This window comes from Cyrtonyx montezumae, unplaced genomic scaffold (assembly GCF_038088225.1).
Source record: "Cyrtonyx montezumae isolate F1298 unplaced genomic scaffold, pur_monq_1.0 scaffold_3, whole genome shotgun sequence".
Lineage (NCBI taxonomy): Eukaryota > Metazoa > Chordata > Aves > Galliformes > Odontophoridae > Cyrtonyx > Cyrtonyx montezumae.
The window spans coordinates 149,287,734-149,308,486 of record NW_027072034.1 but is presented as its reverse complement, the minus strand read 5'-3'; the positions used below and the strand labels follow the sequence as shown (position 1 = coordinate 149,308,486).

At 40.5% G+C, this 20,753-nt stretch overlaps 1 protein-coding gene across 1 annotated transcript; it reads right to left on the bottom strand.

The window, feature by feature from the left end:
* Window positions 1-1,048: 1,048 nt before the first annotated feature.
* On the bottom strand, window positions 1,049-20,252 carry NAPEPLD (N-acyl phosphatidylethanolamine phospholipase D). Its single transcript, XM_065743649.1, has 5 exons — window positions 20,047-20,252; window positions 10,166-10,472; window positions 3,633-4,279; window positions 2,631-2,745; window positions 1,049-1,393 (listed from the first exon to the last, which is right to left on the bottom strand). Exons 1-5 carry the CDS (start codon window positions 20,235-20,237, stop codon window positions 1,268-1,270), a joined length of 1,386 nt encoding a protein of 461 aa, XP_065599721.1. The 5' UTR covers window positions 20,238-20,252; the 3' UTR covers window positions 1,049-1,267.
* Window positions 20,253-20,753: the final 501 nt, after the last annotated feature.

Sequence of the window (20,753 nt, the reverse complement as noted above, 5' to 3'; positions counted from 1 at the left end):
GGACTTCCTATTGTAAGCTGCAAAAAAAAGTCAACTGTCAACAACTGAGGATTACTGCAGTTTACTTGCAGCATGAAATCTCCTTGACTTGTTTTAGTTAGTTGGCATTGGTCGGTATCTTTAAATCATAAGGAATTTGTTATTTTTATTGATCTTGAAGTACAAACATAAAATGTAGCACACAAGTAAAAAAAAACTCACAAATTGTTCTTGAATTATGAAGCAGAACACCCACCATTTTTACTTTTTGTTTTTAGCAACATTAGGCTTTAATTCTGTAAATGAGCATGGCGATTTGATACAGATGCATTTAGACAAGTATTACAATATTAAGTCGTTTTGTAGTCTCTCATTCAACTTTTAAGATTATAAGGAAGCTAAAAGAAAAAATTACCACAGCCCTTGCTTGAGACTTTCCACTTAAAAAAAAAAAGTATCTAATAGGCTGAGTCAATGCAAAGACAAGCACCACTAATGGACTCTTCCATTTCATGTACAGCATTTGACAAGGAAATTATTTTAGACACATCCAGGCGTAGCTTAAAAACATTAACAATGAAAGTGTGCAGATACTCTGGCCATCATTATGCATTACATGCTGATGTTGCAGTATTGAGGCTCTCTCTCCATTAAAGGCACATTTCTTTGTATCAGTTCAAAATTCAACTGTTGTGGTTCCTCAGTAAATGAAAATGTAGAAGCACAGAGTAAAACAATGATTTGCCTGTGCTTGTGCTTTAACAACACAAGGGGACTGGGAGCTGCCCCAGACAACACGGAGTGAAGCTATCAAGGAATATATACAGGGGATCATTTGAAAATCAGTGACTAACAAGTGAGACACAACAATGAATAATGAATGTCAGCCATTAATGATGAGACTGTGTCCTGTTCTGAAGGTTATTATTGCTGTTATAGGCAAGATGAAGAGTTTTAAAAAACAACAAAAAAAAAATGTATATCACTGGTGTAGGTAAGAGTTGAAACTGCAAGTTATATCCAAACAATAGTGCATATGTTAACCAGTGTTTGGATCATCTCCCCAGGTTTGTAAGAGAACTAATAAAATTAATAAAACAGATAAATGAGAAAAAAACAAAAACAACAGTAAAATGAAATTGGTATGAAAGCTTCAGTTATGAAACTGACAAACCTGGAACCTAAAAAACCAATCAACTCAATCTACTTTAATACATCAAATAAACATTTGCAGTACTTAATAGTAGTTCAAATCAAACAAGGCTTACAAGGAATTGCTGCTGGTTTATTATTCAGACCCATCATTCGTACTCAAGTCCTGTGACTCTCCATGGTTTAAAACAAAGAAGTCTTCTTTTTTCAAGCCGTATCTTTCGAGAGCTTCGTTCAGTTTAACTGGAGGATCCAAGTAATACTGGAAAAATAACAACAATACAAGGAAAAAAACATCACTGCCACATTTGGCAAGCAAGGAGTATAATCACTCTAAAACTGGTTTACATTTTAAATATTACCTAATATTTAAAGGAAAGGGAATATATTTGTCGAATTGAACCTAAATGTTTTGTTTCATTTTTAGTTTTTAAAGAACAAGAATGCTGATTTACACTCATCCAGTATCTAGTAGAGCACAACTTACCATCCAACACTCAGTCTTCTTCAATGTAAACAGATCTCTTAGAAGCAGAAACAGTCATTAACATTCCTAGCAGAGAAGGAAATGCTAGCAGGCAGTAGATGGCGCCTTCTCACGTTAGTAAAAAAAAAAGCTGTCAGTTTTAATGTTTAAAAAGTAGTGCCAATTCAATATAGTAAATATTACGTTCTGGGGTTTTTTGTATTTCGAAGTAACTAATTTGTCTTTTAAGTGCTGGAGGCAGCATATTAAAAGTATCACGGATAGAAACTGTTATGAGTCACTTAAACATAGTCAACAGAATCAGAAAGTTACAAGATGAGTTGTGCAACTGTTGCAAAGAAAGCTGAAGAACAGCCACCAAACAACAGTGCCTGCAAGTATACACAGATTTCTTGCCTTTCAATTCACTTTTAGTCAGTGTTATAGAATTCAGGTCCCTAATTACTAGAAAGAGCGATACAGAGAAGCCCCATGTTTTGCATTTTAGTGTTATTTTCTTTAACTTTATGCTAAATATATGACATGAAGGTAGGCAAATTAATTAATAAGGGTGTTCAACTGCAAAAATCTAATACCCATAATATTTACTCTCTCTCAATCAAAGGAATATAGTTTTAACTATTTCTGTGTATCTAACTCCTTCAGCAACGAAGAAGGGACTTTAAATATTGGGAACCTTACATTAAGCAGCACATGTTCCTCCTTCTCACAGGCTTTTTCATCAGCAAGAAATTCAACCTTAAAAACACAATTTTGCTGAAGGACTATAAAATGCTAATAGACTTCCAGGTGTTTTAATAACTATTTTATAAAGTGTAGATAAGATTAATTTTATGTTACTTATGAAAAACTACATATCATTTTGATGCACAGTATCTATAGTAACAATTTCTCACCCACTTTACATTTTAAGTATACATTTATAGACACATGGGTTAAACTGCCTGAAGGAAGTTTCATTAACAACTGTGTAGTCAGAAAATCTGAGCTCGTATATAGTGCTTAAATTTACCTCATTTGCTAAAGCAAAGGTGCCCCAATGAATTGCTACAGACTTCTTTGCTTGAACATCAATATGGATTCTCACTGCTTCTTCAGGATCCACATGTTGATGTTTCATAAACCACCTACCAAAACACAAAGTAAATTTTTTGTGTCACCAGATTTCCTCTTTACCTTCATGGAGTTAAGTTGCCAGGAATCTAAAAATATACATTTGCATAATCAGAAAGTTAGAGTATATATGCCTGAAAAACACACAGAACACTTAAAATCAATAAGCTGGAAAATACAAACAGCAGCTTATATTTTTGCTCCTTTCTGAAAAGTTACTTTCTTACCTGTAATTTCAATACCATAAAGGACATATTATTGACATCTGGGGGCATTAAGACCACAGATTTAAATTCTACTTAATTTCATGCTAGTAGCACATACCAAACAAGTACGTGCTTCAGCCGACAGGCAAGAGGAATCGTGGGAGAGCAGAGGAAGGGACCTAGACATACCTGAAAAATACTATTTTGACCATGTCCTGATTCCTATGCTCTTTTCCCAGACTATACATGCTCTGCTTCCAGCATTATATAAATGTTAACATCTAAAACTTCAGATACCCCATGATAAGTAGGATACAGATTCCTGAACAAATAGGAAGGATTCATCTTTGTTTCCAGATAAGCTGCAAAAGCAGCGTAAGGACATCAGCAGGGGAAAAATGCAGCAATCTGTATGCAGTTAAATGAGGTAGATTGAGCAATGCTGCTAAAGAGGAAAAGCTGCAAGTTATTCCAGATTTTGACTGAATATTTTTTATGGAAGTCAGACGACTCATCCTTGCTATATTTAAGACTGAAGAATAAAACCTCTGAGATCCTTTAAGAAATGCAAATACAAAGGCAAGTGAACTAGACATCTCAATTCCATCTTCTGGTTGCTGAATGACAAAAACTAAGACAAATATGGGCAATTTGTCTCTTTTGCCTATTTTGCTCAAAACATAGTATTTTCATACCTTGGCTCATAAGCTCCAATGGGGATGGCTGCAAGGTCAAAAGGTCCAAATCTTTTACCTATCTGTTCAAAAGCAACACAGTATCCGGTGTCTCCTGCAAAGAAAAACCTATTCCAAGGTCCCAAGACAGACCAGCTGCCCCACAGAACCCTGTTGTCATCTGTCACAGTCCTTTTGCACCAGTGCTGAGAAGGGGTAAAGACAAAAGTCACTGCATCATGACCAGGGACACAGTTCTCTTCCCACCAATCCAGTTCAATGACATTCTCACAGCCACATCTCTGCATCCAGTCTAAGAGCCCTAGGGGCACAAACCAGCGCAGCTCACTGCCAAAGCGTTCATTCAGACTTTTTACAGTGTTGTAGTCCAAATGGTCATAGTGGGTGTGGCTGATGACAACAGCATCTATTTTGGGGAGCTGGTCAACCGTGCACGGGGGCGGTCGGAAGCGTTTGGGGCCCATGAGCTGTACAGGAGAAGCCCGCTGGCTGAAGATGGGGTCAGTAAGAAATACAAGTTCATCCATTTCCACCATAACTGAGGCATGTCCCAACCACGTGACTCGCATACCAGTTCCTGTTTTTCCAGCAAGTTCCGGGTTTTGAACAAAGTATGGTTTTAACACTGGAAGCTCTTTGTCAAGTTCCTATCAGAAAAGAAAAAAAAAAAAGAACAAAATATGCATGAGACATACCAGAATGTACTTGGCTACGAAACAAAAACTTTATACAAGGCACAAATCATTACAGTCAAGACTTGTGATTTGTTTACATTTTTAGGCAACTTAAGAACTGCAACACAGATGACTTTTTAATGGCCCTTTTCCCAGCAACTTCCTTCTAAATTAATCTTTTATTTGGTCACATTTTCACTTCTCACTCTCAAGAGAGGAGAGTTCAAGAGAGTCCAAGAGAGCTAAGAGAGAAAGCAAGTTTGAAAGCATTACAGTGGAAACACTGCAAAGCACTAACGGTCTTCAGAGAGAGGTCTTGCAAGTGCAAAATCTATACCTACATATCCCTTCCTTTAGTTTAAAAACATTCCACTTTGCCCTATCACAACCTACTCGTAAAAAGTTGATTTCTCTAACGTTTATAAACTTCCTATAAACACTGGAAGACCCCAATGAGGTCTCCCCACAGCCTTCTCTTTTCCAGGCTGAACAACTCCAGTTCCTTCAGCCTATCTTCATAGAGAGGTGTTCCAGCTCTTGGAACATCTTTGTGGACCTCTTCTGGACCCTCTCCAAAAGCTCCACATCTTTCCTGTGTTGGCTGCCCCAGACTTGGGCTCAGTATTCCAGCTGGGGTCTCACGAGGGCAAAAGAGATGGGGACAATCACCTCCCTTGCCCTGCTGGCCATTCCTCTTCTGATGGAACCCAGGATACCCTTGGCTTTCTGGGCTGCAAGTGCACTCTGCTGGTTTATGCTAAGCTGCTCATCAACCAAGGACACCTAGTCCTTCTCAGCAGGGCTGTTCCAGGACTTTGTTTTCCCAGTTCCCATCTAGAGGTTCAGGTTTGGGGATGCGAGAATCCTGGCTGCCAGCAAAGACTGAGGCGAAGAACTGTCTTTTCCATACCTGCTGTAGCCAGTTCTCCTTCCTTATTTAGCAGAGAAGGTACACTCTCTTCAGCTTGTCCCCTCTGACCTACATACCTATAGAATCCCTTCCTGTTGTTTTCAGCATCCCTCACCAAGTGCAGTTCTATCCATGCTCTCTTAACCCCACCTCTGCAAGTCTAGACAGCATCCCTGTATTCTTCCCAGCTGACACACCCTTGCTTCTACTGCCTGTATTTGCCTTTCTTTTCCCTCAGTTTGACCAGCAGGTCCTTGCCAAGCCACATTGGTTTCCTACCTCCCCTGCCAGCTTTCTGATTCTGAGGGATGGAAAGCTCTCGCGCTCTCAGAAAGGCATCTTTTAAATGTAGCCAGCTTTGTTCCACTCCTTTGTCTCTAAGAACTTCTTCCCAGAAGGTCTTGCCCAACAACCCTTTAAACAACCCGAAGTTCGCTCTCTTAAAGTTTAGGGTTCTGACTCCACTCTTTGCCAGGCCCACATTCCTAAAGATCACAAACACACAGACAGAACGGAATACAATATTCCCAATAATATTCCACAAAAGCTCCATTCTACTAGCCTCCAGCAGATCCCCTCTCTCCATTATGTGCAGAAGCATCCCCATGGAGGTTAGCCTCACCCGGCTACATTAGCTTTTACAGTTCTCTCTTCATATCTGTCAATACTTCAACGCACATTAGCACAACACAGAAACTCAGATCTAACTTTTAAGATGGTCTTTTAGGCACTTCACAATGCTTCTTAAGATGTTTTATCAAAACCTTCTAAGTAATTAAAGAGAATTGATCCAGCTGAACATTATTCCAGAGTAGGCAAAAAGATGCATTCAGCTCGCTTACCTGTGCACAGGCTCAGGAGTGCTGTAGTTGGCACAAGGGAGGCCGTGGCTGTCCACTATTTACTGAAACTGATCAAACCAGCACTCCATTCTCTCATTTTGAACAAGTATGTTCTTCACTGCAGTTTGGTTGAGATGCTCATGCAAAAGCTTATTTGTAAAAGGGGGTATTTCTATTAAAAAAGAAGTCCTCAGAGTTCCTGACCTTCTCCATCTCTGTCATTTGGTAAGTACAGCTCTACTCCCAGACAGCACTAGTTTCAACTCCCCATGTTACTGGAGAAGAATATTCCTTTGTTAGGTGCTATCAACAGACTTCTGACAGCTCTCCTCTCCCTGCTAATTAGTGACATCCCAGCACTTCTGGTTCCTAGTTCAATTCTCTCTATCATGGTCTCTAGCATTAGATTAACACTATCAGATAGCTAACACAGAGCTAAGCCCTTGCTCCCATAAAAGCCAAGCTGATGCTGTAACAGTTCAGGAGTGTAAGGTTTCCTTTGCTAAAACAGTCCTGAAGCTTCAGAGAAGTTACTTTCCCTGCAATATTTTATTGATTTGGAGGGTGTACATTGGGATGGAGATACTGAAATCTTACAGTAAGTAATTAAATATGCATGAAATTGCTTTTCAGAGAGCTAATGGACAAGACGCATCTACTGAAGTTTCATTACTGCCTTCAGGAAAGAGACATACACTAAGTTACTGTATAGATAACCTTCTCCAAAGCTGAATGGTTGGTGCAGTACAATCCCTTAACTCAGACAAGAATGAACAACGTATGATTATTAGGCTGAGAAAAGCTGTTGCTATTTCCTAGGAAGGAAACAGAAATGTTTTCTTTTAAGTACACAGAAGCAGAATATATCTCAAGAATGGAAATTAGGTCAACTCACGAAATTAAATGTGGTTAAGTCAATACATCACTTTATGTAAAGGAAATTAAAGCCAGGTATGAAATGTAATAGTTATTGTAACACAACTTACGTCAGTAAGAATGTTTTCCATAACAATGCATTTTTAGGTACTTGTTTATAAAGTTGGACAACAAATTACTTTGCACTGGAGGTGAGAATACTTTCAGCACTTGGCTTTCCCACCAGGTGAGTAAAAGTGAAGTCATTCTACTAATTGGCTACAGTATTTATACCAATTTTCTGGCCAGTGGTAGTAATGCCTACTTGCATATAAAGTCTTTCCCCTTTTGTTCTGAGCAAACCAAGATGAGACTCAGTTACAAGACCCAATTCCTCCTCCCAGGGCCAGCTTCAACTGATAGGGAAGGAGACAAGCAGTAAATGAACTTCCACATGACAGGTCTATCAATGAAACTACATATTTAGTATTTCTGAGAAATACTGAATTACATGGACCAGATCCATAAGACTCATCACAAGAAAAGAAGAGCATTTTATGGCTTTCTCCCTAAGAATAAAAAACAATAAAAACCACGGTTTGTTGAAAACTGAGTATTTTCTTGGTTCAAAACTTGGATGAAAGTCAATTATGAGAGCAGTGTTCTTACGATTTGAGCAGTGAGTGCTCAAACTAAACTACAAGTTCCATTAGCAGTACACTTCATACAAAATTCTTAAAACTTGTGCAATGGGGTAATGAACAAAACACAATCTCACAGAACCTTTGTCCTCTGTCAGTAACATCACAAGAATAACAGAACTTTGAAACATAACATCAACTTCCAGTCAGCTACCAACAGAGACAGATGTGCCTAACTCTAGCAATAAAGACAGGATGGTATAAGAAAATTTTTCCAGCTATGTTGTGTTATACTCCCCAGCCCAAGTTCCTCCTTCCTTCCTAATGCAAAGCAAGAAGAAACACATGACTGGCCTCAGTAAGACCAGCTAATTAGCTTAGGACTTTTGGTGCTTAGTGCACACTGGAATACCACTGGATTTTACAGAAATAAGAACAATTTATATTGTTGATTCAAAACCTAATACTTAAAAAGACATTTCATGGCATTGGAGAAAAAGAAACAAACAACTTTTAATAAAGCCTGTAAAAAATGCACAAAAAGTATATTCGTTCTGGATAATGCTAGAGGCTTGTGAACGCTGAGAAAGCATGATTACAGTACATATGTTTTCAACAGTAAAGTACCTAATTATTACTTTTTTAAAACATATGCAAAGCATTTGCTATAGATAAACTGAACCTGCTCAGTACAGCAGGCACTGAACATGCTTAAAGCTGGAAACAGGAGCAGGAATCTCTTCTAAGGCTATGTTATCTAGTAGTGTTAAATAAAGTACGGAGAACCTGGTTTGAAATTTAAACAAGTTATTTACAGCTTGATTTAGGCGTGGAACAAACATAGCTGGAACAAGCATCAAAATGGCTGAGGACTCGAGTGCATTTCATTGATCCCTATCTGGGTTTTTCTGTTTCTGATGTATTTCACTGAGCTACTGAATAATTACATGTACTTAATCCAACAATTTCAGATGCAAAGCAATTGAATTAGTCCAAAATTAATCCCAGCTGGGTCATAGAGAACAAGTGAGCTTTACAACTGGGACAGTGCAGATTTCTTTGTAATCATCCTTTATTGCAGGGATAACCAGTAAATTAAAGAGAAGCACTCCAGGTCTCCACTGCCATCAAAGCTGTACATTCTGCACTCAGTAGTACACCTGAGCACGGCCTTCTAGGCAGCTCAGACACTGATGAGATTTCTCACTTGTGCTGACAAAAGCTGAAGCAAAGACTAGAGCTAATGCACACATATAGCACAGGGCAGCAGTCAAAGGCAATTAAAACAGCCAAGTTGCAAACTGTACATAAACATGGCTGAAGCTCAACACTCTAAGAAAGATGCTGTTAATATAAAGTACAGATAACGTGTAGAAGCAGGACACTATTTTTAAAGCAGTAAATCACTGGAAGGGACCCCAAGACTAAAATAGGTTTACAGTGCTTTATTCTGAAATTTAATTATTATTACTGTAGAACAATTACAGCCAAGATCAATTCTCCCTTAAATATGCTCTGTGCCACATCCTTAAAGAAATCTCAAATTTTCTCACAGTCGTGTTAATAAGTAACACAAATTTCTGTTCAGATACCTGATCAGATAACTTCCTTCACAGGTAATTCCCGTCAGATAACAAATGAAAACTGTAAGCTATCTGCTAAACAATGCCTGTGAGATTTATAGCTTATGTCTGCTTTCTCAGATGCTTGACAGCATTACTAACTCCTGTTGGTTCAAAAATATTTTCCCTAGTTGCATACCCCTTTGCACAGCTTTTCTGCAGGTCAAGAAAACCCATTAGAAAATACACTAAGAAGTAATTTTGTCAAAATCTTAGTATAACACAGTGAGCCATCAACATAACACTGTTGTAGCCACAAAGATAACCAATGGTTTTCCAGCATTCAGTACCCTTCATGGAAATGAAGCATCTCTCAGAAGTTGTTTTTCCAACCTCTGCTTTTTAAGGCCTTCCTTATATACCACATCTGACAGAAGGAACACACAAAGAGCAAATAATGATGTTTCCCAGTAAACTGGCAACGTACTTTTAATATTTCAGTATAAATACTTGCTCTGGTTAGCTTTAATATTTGCATTTTTTTCTCTTGGTTTACTGAAACAGAAACACAGATTTGCAAACACTTCCTTAAGTAAAAGAAAGGAATTATTAAGCATATTTAAAAAAAAAAAAAAACATTTAATGGTAGTCCGAAAAAAGAACTGTAATAATATATGCCATGGCTACTTCGTCCAATATGAATGATGCTTTACCGTATGACTCATAATGCAACACCCACTAAAATGGAAACAGGATACTTGTTTATGTAGCTTATGATTATTAGGTTATTTTCATTGCTTTCATAAATATAGACTGAACTAGCTAAATCAAAGATAGAGAATCTAACTGAAAGGAAAAAACTTGAAGAGGAAAAAAGGATCATCCTTCCTATTAAAACGAATAAACAAAGCAATTTCAAAATCAGAAAAACAGCACCAACAAGGGATATTCTGAAGTTGTCCAGCGGGTTGGTTAGAATTGTCCTGCTTTAGATGTTGCAGTAGAGGTAAATGCAATCTAAACGAGAAACAGAAAATGTAAATGCTTACCTGTTTAGAAGATGGCACATTGCTGTTATCTTTTTCCATGAAGCACCATTTCAAAACATTTGGCAATGTCGGTGACTTCCACGTTGGCCACGGGTTGACAAATCTGCCATCTTTGCCTCTCTTTGATTTAGTTACATCTTCTTCTAGCCTGTAGTCCAGCCTGAAGCTTTTCCTGGAGGCCCTGGAAGAGTCACTGCCCCTGGATCCTCGATCTGAGTTGTGATGTTTCCTCACTGCCTCCTTAGGGTACTGGCTGGATGCAGACAGAGCAGGCTCTTCTGTTTTCTTATCCATTTTTTTTTGAGAACTAAAATACATTTTAAATTAATCAATATTTTTCTGGAGTAACATCAACATTTATAAGACTGAATACACTAGAAACAAGCCTACTTGTTTTATGATCTACTGTATTTTTCTCAAAAAAAAAAAGAACAAAAACTTTTAAAACAGTTGTTATTACACAAAAGACATCAAAAACATGCCGTGGCAAGCAGACATCAGATCTCTTTGTAGTTCAGGCAGAATTTTACTCCCTGGTATGCACTGGTTGGGATACTAGCGCTATTATCTACTAACTGCAAGAGCTAGGGGGAGGGGGTCCTTAATTTACATTTGGGAAGAATAGTTAAGTCCCTCACTTATGACATTCAGTGCCTGATGTAGTATGATCCTTCAAACGTGTCCAAGTGACACTGGAACTACAGAGCACCCAAGGACTTGCCCACCTAGTGACTGTTCTGTAGTAAGAGCAGCAGTGCCACGTAGCACTACTGACAGTGCTTCTGAGTACAAGATGCGTCAACACATGCACGCACACGCATGCAAAAACACGAAGAGTTATTTGGTCCTATCTTGTCCGAAACAAAGGTAAACTTTAGATGAGTAACAACAACATTAACTGTTTCAAGGGCAAGTTAAATAAAACTGACATATGGAGGGCTACGGAAGCTTGGAATATCGCAGTCCATGTCTGCAATGTCTGTTTTTAATTCCACTGTAGAATGGGAAAGGAAAAAAAAAAGAGAAAAAAAACAGAGAAAAGACTGTTTCTCTGAAGCCATACATGTGGGGCATCTCTTAGAACACTCTCAAATTGGCAATCAGTGGCTCTTATTCCAAACTGCTGGTAAGCTTAGGAGCACAGAGTCCCACTGACTCCAGTTTGTCCAATGTGGAGAAAAATAATACTCAGATTTTATTTTAAAAGTAATTCATACTTCTGTGTCTCTATTTCAACATTTCAGTATTCTGACATTATTTAAAAAATAGATTTCTATTTTTAAAAAGTTCTCACCTTCCAAGTACTTACAAATTCCATCCATTAAGAACAAGAACATGACCAGTAATGGACAGACAGTACAACATGCTGCTTACACGTCAGAAGTTTTCAAGTTTTAATTAGCAATTGTGAAGTCTGTCCTGTGGACAGCTAGGTTTTCGCAAAGCATCATCAAATTAAACTCAAATGCATTTATTTGTGATGCTCCAACTTCAAACACAAAGCTCTTCCCTGCTACATCAAGCAAGGATCAACTAAATAACAGCTGGTGAGATGTCAATTGTGAACCCACAACAATTGTTCAATCAACATTGAGAAAACACTCCTGATTACATTTCTGAGAAGTAACACTCTTAGTGATAACTTAATTTTAACAAATCTGCTTCTTATTCTGGCTTCCCTGTAGTTTTACTGAAACCACTTGATTATGTGTTTTCTATTTTGCAATAGTATATCATATCTGCATTGTGATATCAGTTGGAACCACTGATACTCCCAAGCTATCTTCTCTGCTCCATAAAACATTTGCTGGAATCAGCCTTTGTTCCAGCAGCCACCCAACTTGCCCTATGCCATTTTAAACAAACATTAAGTGGTAAGAAACACAAAATGGTAAATGGAATATACAAGAAAACTGCAATGGATATACTAACTATTGCTCTAACTTAGAAGGGCTTTTTGTGCCACTCCTCAATGAGCATTTCCAGTTCCAAGTCAACTTCTTAATTTAGCAAAGCACACAAGCACAGCAAAAGACATCTACATGTCCAGAACACATCATGAAAACAACCCACAAAAGTTTCATCAGGTACATAATTCCAGGAAATTCTTCTGTTAACATCTCAGAGTCTGATTTTTAAATATATATGACTACTGTAATTATTATTTCCAACAAGACATTTTACACTAGAGAGCAAAGTGCCTAAGGTTCCATTTTTAAGTTTCTGTTTATCTATTCATTCATCTCAGAAAAAGGAGAATTCTGTTTTTGCTTATATTTCTATAAAAACCTTTGATCTTATTCTGAAAGAATAAGCCTTCAGGGGAAGCAGGGATCAACTATGCTGATTAAACAAAGACAATGCCAAAGCATTTAAGGCACTGCAGGTATATGTCTGCCAAGATATTTTCCACATGATGCACATACATTTACTTTCATTAGTATTCCACTGGCAACCAAAGGGAGAAAAGACATCAGTGCTCACAGAATACTTCAAACCCTACTAGATGCATAAGGACAAATTTACAAACTATTAACTGACAAAGTATTCCTGATGAACCCCAGATTCTTTTGAAGTTTCAGTCTTGCCAGATCACTTCTGTTTCACTTGAACCAGTAAAATGCTTCCAAGAATATTTAAAGAATACAGTTGAAGAACTCAGATTTTTCTCCATAAAAACGTTGACTTGTTTCTAGAAAGCCAGTACGTTTCAAGTATTAGCTTAAAATAAAACTCCACCAGTTATTACTCTAAGGGGATCTTTCTCCTATTTGCAAAAGAAAGCCTCTAAAGACAAAGAGATTCCACAGTTGTATTTTAAATACTAAAAACTAAGCAGTCGGGAATGAGCTGATATTTCAACCAGCTTTCATGAATTCCTCCCCAAGAAAAATAATAGTTTGGCAAATAGCTTCAAAGAGTATTAGAAAAATACATTTAAGCACTGCATCACTGGCCAAACTATGAGGACAAAGGTACCATAAAATCAAACTAGACTGGAGCTGCGGGGGCAGGAAGCAGGAGGAAGGGGTTGTGCCCTTGGTGAGTTTTCATGTAAGGTTCTATGAGAAATCTTTATTTTCCACAGTTTTAAGCCAAGAGGAAAGCTGCTACTTAGAAGCACTGACCTGATTTCTTCAAGCATGGAAATCGTCCTTCAGGATGAGGTGACTTACCACACAAAAAGGGTAAAGGAACTGGCACAGTGGTTTCAGACAGGAAGAAACACAACCATCCCACAACTACCTGACCCCGTGGGTGGCAACCCTGCCCACAGAGGAGGTTGGAAATAGATAGCATTTAAGGTCCCTTCCAACACAAACCATTCTACGACTGCGTGCTTCTATGACCCTCACGCACAGGGATGCTTCACTGCTTCGGCTTCACTCAGAAAAAGAAACACATCATCACATACAAACTAATGCATGAGCCCATTAGTCATGCCAAACCCACGGTGCCAGAAGGTACCCTAGACAGAGAGGAACAACCCTGTTGGATGAATAGGATGAAACCTAACATGAATCAAAACGCTAAGCTCATACAACTGGTTTTCCACCAGCAAATGCTAAGGGGCCCCTGTGAACCCACAAAGCAAAGGAAGTTGTAGATCAGGCTGGACGTGGAAAGGAAAAATCCAGGCCTTAACATTCTGGTAACCAGGCTTTCTGCTGGAAAAAAGATAAAGATTTTATGACAGTAGGTTTGGTGTCAATTGTTTATTTTAGCATTGCTTATGTAACTGAAAGTTTTGATAGAAATATTTTGGCTTTAAACCTTTTCTATAATTAGGAAAACTATTAACAGCTTATATAAACATTCTAATACTTCCTCAAATTTGTTCCAAAAGAAGTTTGAAAGCAGGATACATCGAAGTTACAAGAAGCAGTCATTTTAGCCTATTTTAAAGTGCTCGCTGTAGAGTTTCAAGAGCCACAAGTTAACTTGATTAGCAGAAAAGCATCAATTTACAAGCTAGTGCACAAGTCTTCACCCTTTTCCAGCCAGCCTTCTCTAAAAGTCACTACTCAATACCTGACAAGGACACAATTCTTCCTACTATGTGTGCATTGACATGTTAACTGTGAAGGCTGCTGGAACAAATGCATCCTTTTCTACACAGAAACATGCTCCTAATTTAACAAATTCATAAGCCCACAAGTAAAATTCACAAGCCATAAGTATAAGAAAATTAAAATGAAAGCATGGTTTACTGGAACCCAACAAAACATCAAACTTACCTTGCAAACGTTACACAGCTTTTCAGATATCTCTATTAATCTCAGTTTCTAAAGACTCAAACTTGGTTCATTTCTAACTGCTGTCTCTCTGCATGGATCACATCCAGAACTGGGATGCACTATGCCTTACCTAAAAGGGATAGTGTTTGGTACTCAGCAAACTGAGTTGGTTTGTGCTGTTATCATACCACTGCATTACTACAAAAGTAAGAACTTCCTGCAAGCTGTGAATTGCTCAGAAAACGTTTTTCAGTAGACATATATTTTATAGTTGCAAAAAGCATGTTCTTGGCTTGAAAGTGAAAGGACTTCAGCTAAGAAGTATGGTATTTGTAAACTTTAGGCAACACACCAGTAAAAAGGAAAATAAAAGCCTTCTACACACTATACTATCAGGTCACTGCCAGTTAAAGGAAAAATAAAAGCACAGCCAGAACTTAAGTCTGAAATTGCCTGCATTAATTAATGAACAGTTTGAGACTGGAAAATTCTGAATTCCTTTAAACCTTTATTGTTAAGTACTTCAGGCTGTCCAGGCCAGTTGCAGCAGCAGTTACTCCAGATGCTCTTGGCCTTAAGATTTCACACAAAGAAGCTCTCAAGCTTGCAACTGGCTGATCTATGAATACTTTTATTATTTGAGATTTCCAGTAAAAAGCTGCAAGCACGAACAAGTACTGCAGAAGTTTTAATTCAAAGTACATGAACTTTAAGCACCAGATAGAGATCCTGTGGGGCATCCTGCTCCCCATGTTATTTCCAATATATCCACAATCCCCTCCCAAACCCACGCTACTTCAGCCTTCTTTCCTTCTTGCATGCACAGGTATAAGCTGCAAGCTGCTCCTTCCTCACTCTTACAGACCACCTACAAGTATCCAGACTCCATCACAAGTGCATGATATCAAAGGAAGATGAATAACTGAGTTCACAACAGAAGCAGAAACAGCCCTCTCTACAAAAATCTCTAAGAATTAGGATGAATCTGGATTTGAGGATCAACAGTATGAAACTTTCAGTCACAAATGATTAAGAAATTTTAACTACAAATAAAGGAAGTGTGAAGCATCTTATAACAGCTGTATTACTTCAGCAGCCACCACCACCAGCCAAAGCTACCTCTGCCCTCAGTACTTGTCTAGTCTGCAAAAAAATACAAACAAACAAAAGAAAATACCCACGTGTCTGCCCACATAGTGAATCCCCCCAAGGAGCTGATGCAGCAGTCACTCCTTATCATCCCATCCCCTACAGAAGCCCTTATTTCCACTCAGATTGCTGTGTAAGCACGCAAGCATTCATACCAACAAACTAGCTTGGGCAGGGAAGGGTGCCAAGCCAACAGGAAGTTATTCACAGGGATTACAGGTGCTATCAGCCACATCCTCCTGCACCCTCAGATACAAATGCAAACAGGCGTTAGTCAGATCCACCAGCAGTACCTGGAGCCAACTACTTCTTGGTGCTGTGATCAGCTCTGGACTTGCACAAACTGCATGAAGCTGCCTCTTCCTGGAGCTGGGATAACTCGCAGCGACCATCCCTTTGCTTCCAGGGGGATACATGCTCTGGAGCTGTAATTCAAGTTTTCTTGCCTGCACTGCTATGCAGGCCTCCAGCTGACCACACACAGAAGCAAGGTTCGTGCAATATGGGTGCAGTATGGTATGCAAGGCAACCACTGGGTGGTGACTCAAGACACAGGCGATTTTTAAAGTCAACAGAAAAATACCAGGAGACAGCTCATGCACACAGCTGAGCACAGATAACCCTTGGACTCCAACAGCAAGGACAGTCTCCGTGGACAGCCCCTCACAGTTGCAAGGAATTCCAACGAGGCTCTTCTAAAAGAGCAAACCCTTCACTGGTACCCATCCAGCCACGGGATCCAGACCCCGCTTTACATTCTGGCATCAGCTCTGCATAAATGCCCACTGGAGCAGACGAGCTGTTCAGTTCAAGCAGTTCATTAGCTTGGTCTCTCGATGTGAATACAATTAATCACAGACACAAACCCCTCCAGCATGAAGCTCACAGATAAAAGAAATGATCGAACTTTAAAGTTCAACATTTACAAACAGATTTCAGCCACTCAGATGTACTAACAGACAACACAATTGAGTATTTTAAGCCATTATGTGATGCCGATGCTGTTAGCACAGACTTTTCTTAACTATGATGAAGTTTTAAAGGCTTGTACTCTGTCCTAAGGGCAGAGGGCTCCGTGCCTAAAATCCTATGTCAATTAAATATGACTAAAACAAAGTGACACCACACTACCACACTTAACGAGACTAAGGCTCTATTTCAACATACTATGGTAGAGAGAAAGGCAAGGTAAGAACTGTTTCATAGAAGTGCACAGAAGTCCTGCCAACACCTTCATCCACAGGATCCACACGGCAAGGCAGGACCTCAAGCAGTTCATTTCTATTCAGTGTTGGTATTTTTATGTCAGCAGCTCCTAGGTCACTACCTTCACCTCATTTACAAAGTCTTTTAATTTTCTTTTTTGCTTCTCTCTCCATGACGGAAAGGAATAAACTGCTATGCAAACTTTCTCTAGGCTCACACTGAAAATAATCCTTCAAAGCCTGCAGTGCCTCAGTTATCCAGGAAGCGCAGCAATGCCGAAGCATTAAGCAAGTTTTTATTTCTAAGTTAACAGACACACATTTTTGTTTATATACATATTTAAGTGCTGGTCCATTTAATTCTCTCTTCAGTTCAAAGTCTAAGCACACAGCACCCAATGTGATTTCTACGTAATATAAAAATATTTCCCTAAATTCTTTTCTAATCTACTTTCACACTTGAATTTCAACACATGCTCAATTTCTGCTTATCCAAACAACATCCTCTCTCCCCTTCTGTGTACATACATACTCATTCCCCTTAGCCACATGGATTTTACAAAACCGTAACATCTGACCTCAAACATGTTGAAACCCAAATAAAACATCTTCACATCGTTTAATGAAAGGAAATTAATGTTTTTCTTCACTGAAAAAAAAATGTTTTCCTTGAATGCAGCTGTTCAAAGACTACCCTTCACAGGAGTTAAGCTAACAGGTGATCAGCCTTCCCAAATGAAAAACTTCTGAATGGTAAGCAGTAGAATACTACATACAGAAGAACACAAATATGGAAGCACACTGGGAACATCTCAATGCGTAAACCTTTTTCCCCTTCATACAAACAGCCTTTTTCTCTATCCCCACATATACAGGTGAAAGCTTCCCCAAGTATTCTCAAAGAAACGAGAAGTGCTTCAGTTGTCAGTCAACAACAAAAGAGTTCACGTTAAGGCTGTTTGTTTTCCCCTTCTAAAAGAGGCAAGGCATATTTCCAACATAAAGGTGAGGCATCTAGTAATTTTCAGGGCACCATTCTAAGTACGTAGGAGGGTGCAGAAGACTAAGTGCTTCATTTAAACACGTCTAAATAGATGCTCACAAGCAACTCATTATTGCCACAATTTCATCAGCAGAAATAGCTGAAGTGCACTGAAAACTTCCCTCAAAAAGCAGCCCACAACATGGGAGTCTTCTGTGTAAACAACTAAAATTATTTCCAAACACTACAAGCAATGAAAAACGGACATCTTACAACAAAACTTGCTCAACAGATAGTTCCACCAGCATCAACTGCACTAACAGATCTTACCCAAGGAAAATCTCTCAGTGTACATCCACAGCCTTATTCCTCACCACCTGACCTCTCACTGCACTGTACCACACTAAACCTTACTTCTCACAGCGGGGACAACAGAGGAATGCAGCAAGTGGCAATATCTTGGCACCACTTGGCAATATCCAGTTCTCTCTGCTGAACAGCTTTGTAAGAGCTATCCGTTTGGGTGCTGTCGTAGGCTATCCAAATCCAAATTATACCTCCTTTATATAGCTGCCAAAATCTAATATATTACATGAAAACAACAAATAATATGACTCAACTCTAAGGTTTTCTAAGAATATTCAAACCATTTACAGCATCTGCCATACAGAAAAACCACTTTTATTCAAGCCTCTAGCTGCACATAGAGGCTAGATAACCAAGGGATTTACCACAGTCGTGCTCTGAGCATGTTAGAATGAGGATCCTGACTACAAGCTAAAAACATACAGCAATCGACTGAAAAATTAAACTGAAATCAGGAATGGATTTACAGATGTGACCAAAGGAAAAGAATAATTTCATAACACGTGTTATACCATAAAGGCACTAATTAATCTGACAGCATTAGCATTTTCTTCACCACAGACAAAACAACTGCTCTCCATTTAGAGGAAGAAAAAAAAAAAAAAAACGGAACTGAGTATTAGCAGATCTCTTTCAATCTTGTGCTTACAGAAACAGTGGGTTTCTGCTGAGCTAATTCCTCAAATCTACTTAGTCTACACAAGGGAAGAAAACAACAATACCAGAATGCTTCCTTTCCAAAGAGGCCAGAGATCTCTTTCAATTTGTGGCAAGACAAACCCCCATTTGCTGCTATTTGTATCCAAGCAGTTTCACTTGCAGCCCTTACTTCCTCTTCACCACACCGTGTACATCAGAGTGGGCTTCCCAATCCGCCCACGATCTTCATGTGACAGGGATTCCATTTTCAGACCATCTCAGGCATTTCTCAAGCAACTGCTGCAACGATTCTCAAAGCAGTATGGTTTTCATCTTATTATTGCTCGTGGTTTGTATCTACAAAATTAACCAGGCTTCCTACCTCCTTAGCTGGTAAAGTAGCTACAGCGAAGAAAAATGCACGGGCATTTTCAAGCCTTTTCTGAGAAAAGTGATGAAACTGCTTATTTTCCTGTTCCGACCTTTCATTTCTGATGTTGCGTTATCTGGTATTGTTTGAAAAATAAAAAGGAAACGCCTAGGTGCAAACAGTGCTTTAAGAGAGACGCTGAGAACTTGCTTCAGACTCGCTATTTGGTGAATGGAAAATAAATCACGATCATCGCTAGAAAAATCGCTTCAGCTGAAGTTTAACTCCAACATAACCGCACGCAGCCAAGATATTCAAGGAACACTTTGTCTAAACCCTTACTAGAGATAATTACCGATCACTGAGATTATTTGACTGAGCTAATTACGTTAAATTACTCCGCTAATATCCTACACCTGACGTCTGCATCGCACCGGGCACGAAGAGCTCCGGCCTCACACGCCCGTCCGCGTCTCCCACGGGAGCATCCGCCGAAGCGTCAGTTCCACGGAGCGCTCGCTGCGAGATTACATAACGCGGCGCTCCACGAGCGATGCGGCGGCGTTACCTCCCGTCCGCTCACGGGAAACCCGAGCACGGCCACGGGAGCGGCGGGGATGAAGCAGGACTACTTGTACGTTACCCTGCTCGGCAGTGCCCGCAGCCTCGCGCCGGCAGACACCGCAGCGCGCCCGGGATCGCGTCCAGCCACAGTGCTGCGGCCCGGGGACCCTCTCCCCCCCCGCCCAACTTGGCCGAAGCGGCCGCCCGTTCTCACTCCCTCCCCGCCCGGTACCGGACTGCCGGGCTGCAGCAGGTGCGCGGCTGCGGCCGCTCGGATCCCGGCCGGGTTGCGGAGTCGGCGGGACGCGCAGCCGCTCCCTCCGCACGGCTCCCGGAGCGCTGACTCGGCTCGGTCCCTGCCCGCTCACCTCCCGGGCCGCTGCCCCTGAGCGGTCCCGTCCTCTTCCTCCTCCTCCTCCTCCATGGTGCCGCTCCACCCCCTCCGCGGCGGCTCCGCGACGCTCCCGCAGGAGCCGTTGAACGGCGGCGGCTTCCCGCCCGCGCAGCGCACCGCCCAGAGCAGCGCGCCGCCGCTCCACAGCGCCCTGCCCCGCACCATGCCACAGCGCCCCCCGCCGCGGTGGGCGCTGATAACAAGATGGCGGCGGGGTCCGGCGGGAGTAGTTTGTAAACAGTCCGCGGGTGGGAGCGTGAGCGCGCTCTGACTTGCTGGTGCTGCAGAGAAAAGTTTCTTAAAGTCGGTTCTCTCGGGAACTGGGAGCACGGCCACCGAGCTTTACTAAAGGAAACTGGTGCTCGCGTAATCGCGGAGCGCTGGAACAGGGCTGCACGTGCCCTCCCCGCAGCCACGCATCGCCTTCGCTCTTTCCTCTGCTGCTCTGAACTCTTCGTGCCGTGGGTTAAGTGCGCTGCCACGCCCCTGTGAGCAGTCCTCACCTGGTAGGAGGTGAGGGGTTCTGAGGAACCTAGCCCAGAGAAATGAGTGCAGAGAAGTGCAATTGGTACTAATAAAATCTTTCCATACCTCCCTTAAGGATGTAATGTGATGGAAAGTAGAGAGCAGAGGTATGCACCTGTGATACAAAAGAGACTGTGTGCGGTGGCAGTATGGACT